Source organism: Leptosomus discolor, chromosome 6, assembly GCF_034619465.1.
Source record: "Leptosomus discolor isolate bLepDis1 chromosome 6, bLepDis1.hap2, whole genome shotgun sequence".
In the NCBI taxonomy this organism is placed as follows: Eukaryota; Metazoa; Chordata; class Aves; order Leptosomiformes; family Leptosomidae; genus Leptosomus; species Leptosomus discolor.
In genome coordinates this window covers 18,346,985-18,365,720 of record NC_141396.1, presented here as the reverse complement: position 1 = coordinate 18,365,720, position 18,736 = coordinate 18,346,985, and the positions used below count along the sequence as shown (strand labels likewise).

Here is an 18,736-nt window from a genome sequence, read left to right as displayed (position 1 = left end):
TGTAAGATCAGAATTAACATAATCCATTTTAAATGCATTCTAGAGTCCCTTACTAATTATATATATATGGAGCTCAGGATCTTGCCCTTTTAACATCTGTTCTGATAAAGCACTGAAGTCTTATTAATTCGAAAGTCATCTGCAGGTCAGGATTTAAACTAAAAAGTTTTGCACATCATTTCATGGAACGATGTATTTGTGTATTTTGCTGTAAAAACATTCCATAGATTTAACTCAATGCTAAGATTTTTACAACAATATTATTTGTTCTCACCATATATTACCAATCATATAAGGTAAAGATTGCCCATTTCACATGATGTGAGTATATAAATGAGTTGAAGTATCTTCAATGTCATTTTTTTCACACAAATATAGCAGTCCTCTCTCTAGTCTTCTGAGCTAATCTTGTGAAAATATGTTCCCCAATGCAGAGTTTATAATGTAAGCTTTGAAACTGAAGACATAAGCTTGAAACACCAATACAGGTCATATGACAAGACTGTCCAGAACTGATCCATCTTGTCATCAGAAACAGAAAACTGTAAGATGGATTTTACTAACATCTCCGAACTATAAAAACGGAAACTCCTAAAACCAGCAAGAAGCAGGACTGGGAAAAACAGACAAACAAAAAACTCAACAAAAAACCTCAGAAGACAATAGTAGTGTTTTGCATCATCTTATTTAAAATTGAGCTGGCATTTTACAAAATGTCCAAGTCTCAGGCACAAAGTAGTCAGGTCTGTATTAGAATTTGAAACATCAACATGCAAAAAACCGACAAGAAAAAGAAAGTGACCATTACTTCAGTGTACACAAAGTATTAAGTTATGTTTTAAATGACAGTGAGAATTTTAAAGTTTTTTATGAGTGGAGGGTCATTTAGAGGCAGTTAAGAGAAATACCGTAACTTCCTAAAAATGCCCCATCAAGTTAAACTGGAGCAGTCAAGAAGCTACACAGAATAGGAGCAAGATGAACTCAAAGGCTCTGAATTTTACTGAGAATAATGTATTTGTATACAAGTCTTTTGAGTAAAGAAAAGTATAGTCATGTCCCAAAATTTCCTGCTGAAAAAACAAGAGGAGAGACAGTAACCTTAAAATTCTCATTTTATTTTAATTAAGGAAACAAATGTAATTTAGAAAGAAAGATAGTAGTGTTCTCCAACTTTTGTGCTTCCCTCATAGGCAAATACTGTACATTCCTGCTTACTACTTTTCCATTGAGTAAATATGAAAACACTTTTTGTACTCTACCAAACAAATTTAAAGGAGTTAGTTAGAATTTTCCAACACCACTGCAGAAAAGTCACATTCACAGAGATCTTGATGATGATATATTGAAACTGCAATTGAAAACCTTTCACCACAAGAACAACTACTTATTTATTTTGGTTTTAAATCTAGTTGCCTTTACAATTCTAGACCTAACTTTTAAATTTCCCCAGCATACCAATTTTATAGGTTGCCCCAACGGACCACAAACTGAGATCAAGGCACTACTAACTCCGAAACTTCCGTAAGATGAATTAAATCTCGGTATTTCTGAAATCAGATTAAAGAGTTGCTGTGTGGGAAAAAAAAAGAAAACAAAAACAAAAACAAAACCAAGATCTGTGGAATACTTTCTTCAGTCATAATGATGTGGTAAGAGATTTTTTTAAAAACAGAAATTATCAAACACGGTTGTAAGAATGGTGAGAAAGAAAGCAGCTGACAGTTCAATATCAAATATATACTTTGATGGGTTTTTTTGCCAGATCCAGGTACCTCTGGGAAGTATTGATTTGCAGTTGCTAAAATCCAGTGCTTCATTTTGACACCGTTCCAAAACAATGCAGAAAACCAAAGTCAAATCACTATCGGTTTTATCTGTTCCATACAGATATGGGTAGAAGTAATTATATCAACTACAAAATTTTCCTATTTGCATCCTTTATGTCTTAATGTTTATTTAAATGCTTGGGAGGTTTATGCAGAAAAGGCTGCATGACTGTCTCAGTGAGACTTAGTAACCTAAATAACTAATCAACTCTGTCTTTCCCACAGTTCGGAGGAAAGATTATAGTAAGGTCAGAAAACAAATCCAAGTCTTTCAGGTCAAAAAGCTCACTCTGAAAAAACATACTCTTTCTTTAGTCCTTCCCACAGTAGATTTGAGAACATTCAGCAACAACATTAGCAGATTGATTTATTTAATTATTTTCATTGTATGGCAGGTTTAGGGATTTTTTGTAATACTTGTTGTGGAAGAAGACTTGCAGCAGCCGTGAACTTCCTCCAGAGACACATATCAAAATGCACAGGCCATGGTAACAGAGCTGTATACAATGTGTGATCTTATCTCTGATTTAAATTAAAGATCGAGGTAGTTCAGTCTAAATGCATAGCCCCCACTAGGTGTTTTGGAGAGCAGTGGAGAAACCACACCTTTCTGTTGTGCTTCTTCAGCTAAGACTTTAAACCCTCCATACCTCTTTCCAGCCAACTGTGTCTGTTTAGAGCAGATTCCGCAGTAACTTCCTCTCACAACTATAGTTCTTGTCAACTTGTGTTATCCATGGCTCAGGAGACAGATAAATAGGATACAGAGCCTTTCACCTCTAGGTCATCAGTTCAAACGTAGCCCACGTTCATATGGATCAAAAGTTGCTATCAATAGATGGCTTTTTGGACTCCTCAGTAAACCACCATTCCATCAGCATAAACCAGTATGTATGCTAGACCCCAAATCCTGCATTGTCTTAAAAGGCAGCTGCCATGGAGAAAAGAAAATGGAATTCTAATCTCTATCCTAAAACAAACGTCCCCCAAAACCACAGAATATCTACATTTCATCTTCTCTTTCTTTAAACATTAAAAATGCTAGGTTTTTCCATAGTGCAAGACTGTAAGACAATGGAATAATGAAAATATGTTCTAAAAGGCTGCAAGCAGACTAAGTTAAAAGAAAAGAGGTCTTTTAAAAAAAGACCAATGAAAGCTTTGCTGCATTAACAAACCTCAGTGAAGGTTTACAAGAAAAAATATCTTCACCTAAAATAAATATTCCTCATTGTTTTGTTGAGACAAGGATTGTGAATGCTCCTCTCTCTGACTCTTCCAGGAAAGCTTCACAGCAAAACTTAGAAAGGTCAGTTTTGAAAATCCTTGTATCTGCACACATCAGCTATCAAGTCTTTGCACTGATGCTATAGATGTTCTTGCTATTGTTCAATCACATAGTGATAAAGACTAGGATACACTCACTCTTTGGATTTGTTGCCTGCTAAGCCACAATGAAATTACCATTTGAATTACCTGCAAGTTCCATGGGATAGCCACCTCTAGGCTGTATTATAGGGAATTGTAAGTCACAGGCAAAGTAGTAACTGTAGTGGAGCTAATGAAAGACATACCTGAGCTGGAGCAGTAGCCTGCAGCAGTCTAAACCTTCTGCACTCCATATGATTTCAAAGTATGGTACATCAAAGCTATGGCATCTCCCCTCTCCCTTACATCTTTTTATGGTATGACAATGACATGTCCAAACCCCTCAATTCAGTATATTGTCCTTTGACTTTTAAGACTTCCTGTCTGGCAACTCCTTCCACAGGAAAATTATCAGATCTGAATCTCTCAAATAACAGAAATTTAGTTTTAGATTTAAAGAGTACTGATGATTTCTCAAGAAGCACATCAACCATCAGTGGACTCTACAAAAGCGAACATTGAATCAAAATGCTAAAAGCCATCTGCAATTTTATCTCACCTAAGTGATCTTTCCATGATGACATTAGGAACTATAACTTCTCTTGCAATTCTGAAAATGGGATGCTGCTTGTCTTGCCTGACAGAACAAGGGAATGACAGAATGCAGGCTGTGATCCCAGTGTTTCCATATTTTCTATATGCAAAACATAGCACACTCTCCAGACCACCTTGCAGAAGGAAGTGGTGCGATTCATACAGCACACTCTGCAGCCTATTCTCTGACCAGAGTAGCAAGGGCACTGGACTGTTTACATCTTTCTGCTGACCTGCTCCAAGAACACTGCACAACATGCTGCCAGCTACTCTAAGCAGATGTCAAACCAGTGTCCTGTTCAGAGGAAACAGCGTATAGTGAAGCTGATGACATCTACCACAACAGTTCACATTTATCACAAAACTACAAGTTTTGATTGTAGACAACATAGTGCCATAGCTATTAGGTTATTCTTAAAGCCCTTCGTAACGGGTCTGCATGGCAAGGTTTTGGTAGCGGGGGGGTTACAGGGGTGGCTTCTGTACAAAGCTGCTAGAAGTTTCCCCTGCGTCAGATATAGCCAAAGCCAGCCGGCTTTAAGACAGACCCACTGCTGGCCAAGGCCGAGCCCATCAGCGACAGCGTTTTTCGCCTCTGTGATAACGTATTTAAGAGAGTGAAAAAAGTTGTTGCGCAGCAGTAATTGCAGCGAGTGAGAGGAGTGAGAATATGTGAGAGAAATATTCTGAAGACACCAAGGTCAGTGCAGAAGGAGGGGGAGGAGATGCTCCAGGTGCCGGAGCAGGGGAATGGAGCAGCAATTCCCCTGCGGCCTGTGGTGAAGACCATGGTGAGGCAGGCTGTCCCCCTGCAGCCCATGGGCGGTGGAGCAGATGACTGCCTACATCCCGTGGAGGACCCCCACGCCGGAGTAGGTGGATACCCAAAGGAAGCTGTGACCCCGTGGGAAGCCTGCACCGGAGCAGGCTCCTGGCAGGACCTGTGGCCTGTGGAGAGAGAAGCCCACGCTGGAGCAGGTTTGCTGCTGGTGACCCCATGAGGGGGGCTGACACTGGAGCAGTCGGTTCCTGAAGGACTGCACACCATGAAGGAGACCCACGTTGGAGCAGTTCATGAAGAACTGAACCCATGGGAAGACTCACGCTGGAGAAGTCATAGAGGACTTTCTCCCGTGAGGGGGACCCCACATTGGAGCAGGGGAAATGTGTGAGGAGTCCTCCCCCTGAGGAGGAAGGAGTGGCAGGAACAACAGAGTGATGAACTGACCACAACCCCCATTCCCTGTCCCCTCCCTGCACAGCTGGCGGGGAGGAGGAAGAGAAATCGGGATCAAAGTTAAGCCCGGGAAAGAAGGGAGGTGTGGGGGCGAAGGTGTTTTAAGATTTGGTTTTATTTCTCATTACTCCTCTCTGAGTTAATTGGTAATAAATTACATTTTCTTGAAGTCGAATCTGTTTTGCCCGTGACGGTAAATGTTGAGTGATCTCCCTGTCCTTATCTCAACCCCACAAGCCTATTGTTATATTTTTTTCCTCTCCCCTGTCCAGTTGAGGAGGCGGAGTGATAGAGTGATCTCTAGAGTGGCATCTGGCCAGGGTCAACCCACCACACTCCACTCTTATATTTCTGGAGAAGACCTCCCAGATAGCATGTGTGCAGAGGTATCATTTAGCACATATACCACTATCAAAGATGCATCAAATTTGCTGCAATGCTGATTGATCTGATGCATACAGTAGATCTGATGCATTTTGGACATGTCTGCACACAGGTTTTAGAGCTGTTTACTCACATGCAGCGGCCATTGTTGAGGATTTTCAGATGTCCAGTGGTATGGCAGGAGGCATTGGCTACCCAGACAACAGAAGTCCAGACAACCAGTCCAAAAATACATCTAGATTACACAGTAGCCCTGTAGACATCTGACTATTCATAGCTAGCTCCAAATGGAAATAGTCAGGTCCAGACAGACTTTTTAGCAGGAGCTCGCTGCAGTGCTGCCAGGTGCACAAAAAGGCAATGACAATGACCATACATCCAACAAGGGAAGACACAGAACAATCAGTGTGACTGATGCTGTATGAAAAGCATGCAGGGATGAAGGTGGCAACAATGCTGTAGGAGTCAGGAAGAAGAAAATAGCAGCACTGGTATTCCCCAGGGTGGATGTGCACGAGGCGCAAGGTAGCAGCAGCTGCCTCAGCGGGATAGGATGACAGTTGCAGGGGGGCAGGGGCAGCCAAGCTGCCAGGGGGAGAGAACTGGTTATATACCAGTTAGAAATTATTATTCTAGAAATTTATTCTTAATTATGGTTTTAATTTTTTTAACAAGTCCATTTGTCACAGAGGGGGGAAAAAATACCAAACCACAATACATTTTCTGCACTTCATTCTCACAGTCCCATTTATGCAAAAGATTAGCATACAAATACCAGATAGGTCTAAAGAAAGGTATACAGAGTGAAATGTCCTTTTTTCTTGGATTATGAATTTGGTTTAAATACATCATGATAGATTAATCAGAAGCACTGAAAAGATTTTTACTCCCTAAGGATCTTCTTATTCTTGCTCCTTAGACTGTTTCAAGTATTAAAAAATAACATACTTTACTTCACATTTTATAACAATAATTTCACTGCATGTCATGTTTATTTAAGTAAACATTATTTTTCATGGCAATAATCACTAAGCCCCTGGAAGTCTTTATATTTAATATAACATTTGTTCACTTGCAGTGACATTCTTGAAACTCAAAGTATTACAAAAAGAAGACTACCGGTACCAAGCTACAGGTCTTAGAATACTTACTTGTCTACATTAGTGTTTGCTATTCTATCAGTTTACTTACAAATGTTATATTTTACTCATAGAAATAAGTTCACTCACCTTTTTACATTCATCTGTTCTTTTAGTTTGCTGTACATTTCCAGCACTGCATAAAAACAAGCAGATTAACCCATGGATCTTATTGTGGCTTTAGTTAATAAAAGAGGAAAATATATACTGTAAAGAACAAAATAAACCATAGAAAAGGATATGCTAAGTTTACCTTATTTAATTCCTACTGTAATGTAAATGTGACAAAACCAGCAAAAAAAAATTCTAAAATACAGCTAAGAAAGTAAAAAGAACTGAACTCAACAGTTTTTAAATGAAAAAGAGTTAAGATTCCAACAAAAGAGTAGACACTATATATATCAAGCATATTCATTCTCTTACTACATACCATAACTTTATCTGTATTACTAGTCTATGACCTGTCTCCATTAAATGGCAACAGTACCACCTACTGTACTCATAACAAGTCAACAACAAGACTACAAAGAAAAGTTCTCAAACCTTTTACACCAATACCATGAACAGGATAAAACCCTTATACAGCTCTGTGCAATCCTACAATATTATCTTTCCAAAACATTATTTAAAGCCCTCAGGTTTTATAAAAAGAAAAAAACCTGTCATGACAGAGAGCTAAAGGTACAATGTTGAAATAGAATCATCAGTATTTTCCCTAGAATTCAAACAGTAAAAACCACCCTCTTAAGCAACAAACAAACTAATTGTTTACCATATTAAAAATATTACTTCATTTAAAGCTATATGTGGTTACATTGTTTCTATCATTTATATGTGTCTCACTGTCTTCTCATGAAGTGTCATAACTGCTCCGCATCAAATATTGTAAAAGACATGGAACCTACATGTTGACATCTTTTTAAAACCCATTAATTTTTTTGTTAAACTGGAGGTGACAGGACCACAACTTGAAAAATAAAATTATTTTTCATTTTGGCTATTGTGACTTCATTTAATTTGCTATCATATTTAGCTATAGGTCACTCACCTGGAAGACACAACTGTAGTTTTTCTACAACTGTTGTAATATTCCGTTGCTGAACTCTACATCGGATGATTTCCTCTGTTTGGGCTATCACCTTAGAGATTTAAAAAAAAAATAAAAATAAAAAAAGTCACAATTAAATTATGCAACTAAATGTAATTTGCTACAAATATTCTTAATGCCCATGTAGGAAGCACCATTTTCTCACCTCTTTCCCAGCATCCTGAAGCCTTCGGTTGGTATCAGTAACTTGGACCTTAAAAATAATTTCACCTTTGTTAGACAAATATGCATATATTGCCCTGATGTGACTGCTCACCCTTGTAATCAGATCATGCTTCATGAGAAACTTAGAACAAAGAAATGCAAATTCAAATTAACTCTACAGCTTGAACTTGAACTTTTGATCGCAAAGGGTTTTTGTTAACTTCAATTACTTATGACAGTTCTTTCTAACAGATTCTGTGGCAAACTTATCAAATTTACTTGGGATTTTTGAACTTTCCTTGTTTCTGTAGGTCTGTCAAACAATTCAAATCATTGACCCAATTGACCACTGGTCCCTTTTTGATAACCTCAATGAGCTCTATGGGCCATTCATTGTCTGTAAGAAATGGTGATTGCATTTTATGGTAATTAAACATTCATACTTTGCTGAATGCAAACACTGGGTGGTTGATTAACATCAAACGTGGAAATCTCCAAACCACAGCAACATTTTAATGCTGCAGGTGCAGGCAAAGCTCGACCTCAGATTTTCCCACATAGTAAGTGACTCATTAGGTCATCATAATAAGGAAGCACATTCTAGTTTATTAAAAATCTCATTAATTTCTGAACAAAGATGCTCAATGACCTCATTGATGCTGTATTTGGTCTCTTGTTATCTGAATATCCTTTATATAATGCTCTTCTAATCATAACCTCTGGTGAACTATGCTCATTCTGTCTGGTGTGCATATTTTGCTCTCAAAAGTGTAAAGAGAGCTAAAAGGGACGGATCTCATAATTCACTATTCTGCATTCTGATTTGGGAGTAAATCTTAGTTCTCATTTCTAATGAAAGCTACTAACTCCACCTACATTCCTACTAATTACAAAGTGAAGAAAATTTATTTTTCATGCAAAATTGCAGTATTTTTATTTTTCTAATCAAGAGTTTAATTTTTTCTAAGGTCTGATATATAACCACATAATTAGAATATGTAAGAAATTACCATTTGTTGCTCTTTACCTTCTGAGAAAGCCTTTAAAAAGGGCAATATAATTTTGGTAATGTTTTCTGAAAACATACACTAAAAAATAAAATAAAATCAGAATTAAAGCTAATAAAATACTCAGTTTTGAAAATGTAAATTACTGGATCAGGCAACACAGCTCTAACCACAAATTCAAAATAATCCACTTTTAAACAATTGTTGCAAACATCAGACTGTATGTGATAACCACTAAATTCTTATTCTTCAGTAGAAGAGTCAAGTTCCTTGTTTTAAATTTGAAGACAATGATACACGAAACTCTGAAAAACTAGTTCCTTACCTTTAATTTTTCGGCATCAGCCCTAACTTTAAGAAGTTCTGTAATAGCATCCACAAAGCCCTGATGGTGAAAATTGCACATCTTTTCTATCTCCCTGTCATGGTTACGTATGCAGGCATCTAGTTTTTCCATAAACCTCTGATGTGCATTTGGTTGGTCATCATATACAGACCTGTTAAATACAAATAGGAAAATCAAAGTTGACTTTGAATCCCAATTCAAAATAGTACGCAAGGATCTTTATTGAAATCGCTCTCTTAAAAAGAAAATAAAAGCACACAAACTTGATGTTGCAGTGGCATCATTTGTGATCCACTCCACCAAAATCAGCATTAAAAGAAAGAGATGGCACAAAACTGAGAATTGAACCCAGCCCTTATGGCATTAATCCAGGTGCTTAACCGGTTACATCACGGTTGACCTGAGCCTCACTGGTCTGTTATTTATGCCCTAATGCTCAAATACGGGTACAAAAGAATCAGTTTCTCCGATCACCTCAAATAGCATGGATCGCTTTTCCATCAAATTCCACCCCTTGCTAAATATAAAGAAGTGCAAACATACAAATTTGCTTTTCTGGTATTCCTAACACCAGACTAAACCAGGGCTGGATGCTTCCAGACCAAATGACGGGAGCATTGTGCAGCAGCAGCTGAAGCCCCATCAGAAGGCAGTCCCCCCTGCTCCCTGCCTCCTCCTGCCCATGTTCAACACCTCCCAGAGCAAAACCATGACATGTATATGCCTACGGCTGCTACCTCAATGGGATCTAACTTTCAGGAATGGCTAAAATCAGGTCTTTCAGTTTATTTTACTAATTGGTTTAATAGCACGCTTATAAACCTTCAGCAGGAAGTACGAATCCTGAGAAACTGGCAGTGTAGCTTATTGAGCTGCATCAGAAATACAAAGCTGCATGGAAGTATGCTCAAGCATGAGAGTGAGCAAAGGCGACATGGGACAATTTAGAGCTTTAGACTTTAGCAGAGGAAGCAAGGAAAGAGGTATTACAGAGAACTGTACTGGAAATCAAAGGTATGAAATCTCCCAAGAAAGGTAAACACAGGCAGTTCTAAAATTTGATTAATAACTTGATATAGCAACAACAGCAAAGACAAGTAATTTTTGAAGCAGCTTTTCAGATAGAATGAGAACAGCAATACAAGAACGACATAGTCATACATATACAAATATGTTTGTACTCCAAACTACAAGTGTTCAAAAAAAAATCATGAGATCAAAAATCTTTAAATTGTTTTTTTAGTCTCTAACTTCCTTTCATAATTACAAAGTTTTCTCCAGAAATCTGTAAGGAGAAGTCACTTTAAAAAAAATAAAAAAGGAAAAAAAAAAGATCTTAAGATGGAAAAAAAAATGCTGAAGTTCCAACGGTCTCAATGTTGCTTGTAGAAGTATATAGTCTTAAGTTCAAGACCCAGGCAACAGTGAGTCAAAGCCTCTAAAACTCTTGAGTAAAGAGAAAGTATTTCAGTCTTCCTGGAGAAATATGACTTCCCATACTCTCAAGATCCTCTTTTCTAACCAGACAGCTGGGCTCTGCCAGGGTCTGGGGTCATCATCACCCATTCAACAAACCTATAGCTGAGTGTCTGACAAGAACTTGACCTTTTAAGGAAGAAAAGGGTATAGAAGATTGAAAAGACTCTTGTAACTAGATTCTTCATCCTTTTTGAGTTCCTTTTGACCCTGGACAATATACTCTGAGAAACAACTGAAGCCAGAGAAATGAGAAAGGTAATAAGCTGTCCTACATGCCAAAGGAAGAAAGCCAATTCCTGACAGCCTGCTTGCTACAGGTATTTTTCAGGGAAAAATTTATTCAATAAAATATTCCTAGAATATCCCCCTTTTGCTTATGACAGTAAATAAGGCTACGGTACTGAAATGCAGGCTCTTCCCTCCAAAGTGCACCAGGTTAAAAATATTACATTGTTGACCCATGAAGTGGTTCATAAAGGGAAAATTACCCCTCACCCTTTCCACCACCACAGATTGAAATGACAGCTGGAAGGAGCAAATGGGTGACAGTCTCCTCCTGAGGTTCCCATCAAACTGCCTGAAAGGGACCCATCAAGGCTGCTCAGGATGACTGAGGTTTAAAGGGCTGTGGTGGAAGAACACGAGTCACCCACACCTGCCAGTGGCAAACACATGCACCCAGAACCTGGTGCTGGGCTGGGAGGGAAGAAAGGTGCAAGACACATAGTCAGCACTGAGTGAGCTCTCATTAGGCAGCCCAGTATTCTGCATCTGAAGATGCAGAGGGAAGCATATAGGCCATATCACTGCTACCTGTAAAGAAATGGGGAAGGAAAAAGGTTCAACAACTGATGTTGCAGTGCTCCAAAATACACCATACAAGCTGGTCACGTGATCTCGGCTCTGTGTCTATATGAAAAGTGTCAGAGGTGTTGGAACCTACAGGGCAGACACAGAAGGACATCCACCTGTCTCCAGAGTATGATTCCTGGAGAAGAAATAAAAATATTAGGAGGATCAGAGGCATCAGATAGTGCCTTCACAGATATTGGGCAAGCATGAGCTTCCTCTGAATGGGCTGGACTCACCATCTACACTGCACTGGATGCTAAAGCAAAAACCAGGAAAAAAAAAGTTCAATTTATTAATGCTTCCTTAAGCCTTTTATTTAAGGGTGGGAGTCTCCAAGTTTAGGTCTCCTTCCAATGTTCGCAAAGGGAAGTGAGAAAGGAGTATCATTATTACAAAGATAGAAGACTTCCATCTTTCGCTGTGTACTCATAACTGTAAGTTGTGTGATATAACTGTAAGTGAAAATCGTAGTAAAACACAGTAGACCAAATATACCTAAAATGAGAATAAGACTGTAAAAAGATGGTGCAGGAGGAACTCCATACTTGAGTTTGTACCACCAAACTTTCTTTGGTGGTAGCAATCCACTGTCTTTTTGGACTTAGTTATGGCCTCATGATTTTGGGGTATCCAGTAGCTGCAGTTCAGCATGGCTGTCTTGATACCTTTTTACTAATTTCAGATCTGCCAACACAGGCAGACATGCTGTTAAAATACTGTCTGAGGGAAATAATTTGCAATCAGGAGCTTTCTCTTTAAAATGTTATCAAACAACTCCAGACAACACAGGCAGAAATTCTGGAAGCACACATGATGTAGCATAGGCAATATTCACTGTTATAAAAATCAGGGGTTTTTTTTTCCTCAATATTAAAGATACTTATACTTCAATTTAATTATAATAAATAAAGCACTGATTGATAATTCTCAGGTATTATCACAATATTTAATTGAAAATCATAGAGGGAATAAATGTTCACAATTGGAGCGGAAGAAATCAATACTATGTGCATCCCGACACACTCCCTTAATCACAAGATTACCCTATCTTATTAAAATAATTAAAATAAGTATTTTATATTCTACACTGTACTGTTTTCTGCAGGGATACTAATAAAATGGTGATCTGTGATCTAAAGCAGTATTTTGGCAGAGCTGCTTGACTCGCTAGGAGCGTAAGTGCCATACTAATTACTTATGTAGACAGCTCCATCTTGTGGGAACAATAACAAATCAACCCTCTTCAGCACACTAGTGAAAAAACTCCCGAGACAGAACTCCTTACCTTTAACGAAATTAATCATGACAGTATTCAAAAGAAATTCACACTTTGTATCACCACTCTCTGATCTAGGTGAGAAGTAAGAAGATGAATTAAACGAGTTCACTAACTTCCTTAAGACACTGTACTCTAAGGATACTATGCACATGCTATCTCAGAGGCTTCAAAAGGAAGTCCGACCAAAAGCACTGGCATTTTTGAAAGTGTAAGCATACTCAAGAGAGCCATGCCATCTCTGGCAACAGACAGAAATTAGGCTTTTTCTCAAAACTGCAAACACAACTGAGGCGATGCACACCTGAGTTACACATTATGGAACATCACATGTAGTACAGTACGGTTTATTTCTGATACTGAAGCTTATTTTCCATACATATATTTCAAAAATTACCTACACTTATCTATATAAAGTAATTGGTACCTTTGAATAATTATCTGAAGGTGTACATTTCAACAGATTATGGTGCTGCAAGCAATCCTGATGACAGCAATTCTGCACTTATTAAGCCATCAGGCAGACAAATCACCCCACTGCAATATCTTGGAGAGCGACACAGATTCCTGAAAGCATCCTATAGCTAATTCTTTTAAATTAAAAGACAAAACAGAATTGACAACACACACACACTCACAGTTCTGTTGGGAAGAGAGTGAGGAAATGGTAACCCTTCCAGATGCATTTCTTCGTGAGATTACTATGACATGCATTTATGTCTAACACTAAAAATCTCTCTCTAAGTTGCTTCACATACTTCAGTGGGAAGTGTCATAAAAAGGGGCAAAGATGCCTCAGCTATCAAGAGAAATTTTACACTTATACACCTCTGAATGAAGAACCCCAAGGAACCTCTTCAGCTTTATGGGCCCCTGAAGTGGATGCTGTTGGTCTGAAATATAGCACAAACCTGAACCAAGCCAAACTGAAAGATCAGTTTGTATTACAATTGCTTTCAACCTGTGATCTATGCAGCTATAGGAACCTATAGACTACTAGTGGTTGATTCACACCATGAAACTCTTGAAGAACAAGCTTTTTCTCAGTCTGAGTCTTCAAACTGGAGGAAAGAAAAGGGGAAAATCAGCGACGTTGGAAACAGAAGTTTGTACTTGATTTTGGCACCAAAAAAAAACCCACCCACAACATACCATCTTAATTTTCAATCTGGAATGAGAGAACATTAACTTGAGTGATCAGTTAGATATCAGCACTGCGAATTAGTGACAGGGCAGGTACTATTTTCATTCCTAATCGATGGGGCAAGCAGGGCACCCATGAAAAGCACAAGCAGAGCTGAAGGATTTTTCTGGTAATGTGTAGCAGGTTATTTCTCTGTATTTCCCAGAACTCTGTATATAGACAGGGAGACTTTTTTTCTGACTCATCCCAACAACCGGACAATATGAGTCATACTAATGCCAGTCTAGGTAAACAGAAGAGTGTGCAGAAACTATTCAAAACAGGGGAAAAAAATTAACCAGGAATTGTCAGAGACAGCTTAACCTAAATGAGAAAGATGTCTCTGTCACTGGCTCAATTTTATTGCAATAGGGATATTTTTACCTTGATCTTTTCTTACCAGATGGGTTGAAGGGAGAAAGACAAGCATAAACTGGTTTGAATTCAGGTCTCAATAAAAAAATGAGGGAGAATTTTCAGATATGTAACCATTCTCAAATTGAAGAAAATCAAACAAGGTTACTTTATACAATAAATAAAGTTCTTAAAATTTTTATTTTCAAAACTGAAACACAATATGAAAAATACGTATTTAATGTCTTGACAATTTTTTTGTGTTTACCTCTATTGAAGCACCAGAGGGCACCATTCTATGCGCAAAAATACCATCCATTCAGTAAGCAAAAAGGCTAATCTCCAAGAATCATAAAACCTCACCTGCCATGAATTCCACCTGACCCTTCACAAAAATAATAATAATTTTTTAAAAAATCAATTATCCTCAAATCATCTGATCCATTCTATAACAACAACTCCATACATATGCATTATCACTTTAAGCCACTATCATAGATCTCTTCACAAATGGTCACAGTACAGCTTCAAAAATATATTTCTGCTATCATTTCATATAAATATTTTCTGTGTATGCAACCAGGATACATGTCATTTAATGTCTAAGTACAAACGGGATTAAAAGAGGATTGGCATTTCACTAAGGAGGAGGGAAATAAAAACTTACATGCCAAAAAAAAATCATAAGCCCAGAAATTAATTTAATACGTTGACCCGACCACTGGAAAGGTAGGCAAAGGAAATGCATACAGTAAGTGTAAAAGGAGAGGAGCCTAAAAATATTTTTTGAGAGTTCAGCAAACACCCCAAATTTGCTTTTTCCCTCCTCATCCCCAGTCTTCACATCTACACTGACTTCCCACTAGAAAACGAGAATAATCAGAAACCTGAACACAACTTCCACTGTAATGTACTTGGTGGGAGTTTAGCATGGAAAAATGAATTGCAAGAGTAATCAGAATGAGAACTAAAGTAAATTTGTCCCTTTTATCTGTGGCAATAGCCGTAACTTTCAATGGTAAGCAGAACTGCTCAGGTACTCAGGCTTCAGGCAAAAATTAACTTGAAGAGTTTATTTTATTAAAAATAAAAGCTTCATACTTTCATAGGAAAATAATGATTCAGAAGATAATATGAATTCCTGGTTGGTGATAAATAACTCTGTCAACTGAAAATCATTACTAAAATGGGTCTACTAGATAAAGAAAAAACATAATATTTAACAAATCGCCTTTGCGTTTTAAAAACTCTTACTATTTCTTGAAGGTTTTGGGGGTTGGTTTGTGTGTGTGTGTGTGTGTTTTAAAATGGGCAATGATTTGATTTTTAATTGTAATCCATACTCAGGACAAACATCTCTGAGCTTATAGAGCATTACTGTAGATTTTTAAAGTGAACAATTCTCTTCTTATTAAACATTTATAATAATAGGTTCTAACAGCAGCAAAGACTCTTAGAACAGATCACCTCTTTAAAAAATAGCAAAAAAAAAAATTCAGAAAATAGAGGAAAAAAATACCAATCTTTTTACAGGACAAAGTAGCTCCTCACTAATGACTTGTCACCTTCCACTATTTTCACATACCCCCAACCCATCCTGTTCTGTCCCATTTCTAGGACGAATTGCAGGTTCCTCAGCCCTGCCTACATTGCCACAAAGTCTTTCATTTCCTGATTACACAAGACATATGAAGCCATTAAAAACTGTACACACACATTCTTTTCAGAATACTGATAACCACTTAGTAGGTGCCAATCAATTACATCTCCATGAATGCTATGACAATGATGGGAATTACACATATCTGCACAACAGTTGTACAAGTTTGACACAGAACGTAAGCCTGATCATGCAACTTCTGAACTTCAAGGGACACAAAAGAAAAAGATTCAGTTGTAGAGCTACAGATTTAGCATTGTGAGGAAAAAAAATTAATTCACTGATCACCTGGATCAGCTAAACCAAATCACAAAAAGACATACAATTTTTACTCCATTTTTCAAAGTAGTACTTAAAACAAAACAAACACACACACAAATAAACCAACTCTCAAACGAAGAAACTGTGCTTATGGAAAATCATGTTTTTAGAATTCGTATCTTGCTACCAAAGACAATTTTGTACTGAGGCTAGAGATGCTCAACTAGCTCCCATATACATATTACAAGAAGTGGCCCAGTAGATGTCTGTCCTCTCCCTCCATTTCTCATTTGATAAAAAAAAAAAAGGGGGGGGGGAGAGGTATCAAAGTTATAAAATAAAATAATATTTACAATTCAAATTTGCATGATGAGTTCAGTGGGATCGATGCAAGAATAAAACACTGACCATGCAAATTAAGATTCTCCCCTTAAAACAGACTTGTCATTGTGACTATAACCATGTCATCCCTAACCACTGTATCACACACTCCACTGAAGCTGCAATTTCACAGGAAACACTGCAGAAACTTCCCTTGTCCTACAAGATACAAAGATATTTTCTGTTTACACAACCTGCAAACTTTGTAGGGATTTTTCCACAGAGTAATTTCATATAGGTTGCTGCATACACCCTAAAAAGCTTTATAAAATAATGTCCAGGTGTTTCCTGTAATTCAACTGGAGTTATGGTAATAAGCACATTTCTTAAAACCTAAGCAGCCTTTCTATGCCAGGCACTACCTAGGGTCCAGTTCCGCCATCCTTATTCATAACTACCTCTCACCGCTCTACTTAAAAGATCACATTACGTGCCAGAACAACGTAGAACTCAAGCTATGGCCTAATCAGAGAAAAGATTTTATTAATCTTAGTTTAGCTGTTATGCTTTGCTTGCCTGGTTTTCCTGGATGTGCAATTTCTGTGAATTGTTCTCACTAATAGTATCCTGTTTCTATGAGCAGGAAAAGGCTGAGTACAGTTTGTTAGTTAACATTACTTCCTATAAGCAAGGTCCATATTCTGTAGCCGCAGCACTACAGCAGTCATTGTTCATGCTGGATAAGCAATGGATCACGCTGACGGCTGTTAATGGACATCCTCTGCAGCGAAACATGAACTGATAATCAGCAAACCCAGATTTGCAATAGACTTCCTCCTTCCTGTTTTTACACTGCTGACCAAGGAGATGCCTCTTCCTGCTAAGCCTTTGTGCGACTTACTGATGTATGAAGTAAGAAACTGAAAAACAAGTGCTGCACTACTATTTTTTTTCCTAATTTTGTGTTGTAATAGTAGATAAAAAAGACAGCAAAGAAAACCAGCTTCACTCACTTTGGTACTAGCTATCGCCGTGTAACAATATGCCAAGTTTGTCCATCGGTTTCATGTACCTAAACTGATACAGTGGGCATAGTTGGAACTTATGTTATTTCATTTAAAAAAAAAAAATCAAACAAGAAACTGAAGTCCATATAGCAAAATTCTTATCTTCCCTTAGTATTTCCACAGACTGTAACATAAATTGTTCCATTTTAGGAGCAATGGATTCACCTATAAATGAAATTGCAAGCTTCTAAGTTCTTTTTAAAGATTTGATCAGATTTCTGTTACACATGTCCCAGAAATAATTATGCATCTATATTAGTAATCTATTACAACCTATAGCTAATCAGTCTTCTTTATCTGGGGCACTGTAACCTTCAAGATAGATACATACCAATCGTTTCAGTAGAGCCTTGACAAGACACATGAAATAGAACAGAACATTTAATGTCACAAATGTCTAAGTTACTTATTTCAATACACTTTGAATATCAGCACTATACAGATGTAAATAGATTTTAGAAATCAAGAAGTTCCAGATTAAATAAAATACCCAATAATCAAAAAGTTTCAAAACCAATCGGATCAAGAAAGTATTCTGTAATACAGACCAAACCAGATAATTCATTGACGTGTCACATTTCTCTGCAAACATATAACCAAAGCATATATTTTCCAATAATTTTATATTATTAATTTTTGTTACCTCTATGAGCTCACATAGGCCATACATAGAAAATCATTGTGTATTTCTCTCATGCAAATCAACAGCCTGTACTATATATCCTTTGCACATGCACATCTCCCAGGATCACTGAAGAAAATGAAAGATTTCTTTAAAAGAAAGTCTGTTTTTAATTCAACAGCCCAACTAAAACTAACTCACAGTGTTTCTCTCTGTTGGGAAGCAACTAACAGTGTTGAAGCAACTGACTTCTACTACTCTTTGTTACCTTAATCCAGTTCTCTACGTGATCGATAAACAGATTAAGTGACAGAAAATCTGATCGTGCCTTAGGGAAAGGTGACTCTCCAGCACACCACAGAAACTCCACATTTCAAGATGAGGTAGCACACATTGGCTACCTAATTAGTTTCCTAAGTTTATGAAATAAAACAGAACAAACATACTGTACAAAACAATATCAACTGTTACTTTTATGTTGAAATTAACTAAAAACCAAACTTAG

At 37.5% G+C, this 18,736-nt stretch overlaps 1 protein-coding gene across 5 annotated transcripts in view; it reads right to left on the bottom strand.

Moving 5' to 3' along the window:
* The window catches only part of EXOC6 (exocyst complex component 6), a 101,348-nt gene that overhangs the window by 68,282 nt on the left and 14,330 nt on the right, over nt 1–18,736 (bottom strand). For 4 of the 5 annotated variants that reach the window (XM_086467412.1, XM_086467411.1, XM_086467414.1 and 1 more), the window contains 4 exons: nt 9,136–9,307; nt 7,805–7,852; nt 7,600–7,690; nt 6,642–6,687 (listed from right to left, as the gene is read on the bottom strand). In XM_086467412.1, the coding sequence (XP_086323538.1) occupies nt 6,642–6,687; nt 7,600–7,690; nt 7,805–7,852; nt 9,136–9,307 (357 nt within the window). Of the gene's footprint in view, nt 1–6,641; nt 6,688–7,599; nt 7,691–7,804; nt 7,853–9,135; nt 9,308–18,736 lie in introns of those variants that run through there. The other variant, XM_086467415.1, reaches the window with a different exon arrangement.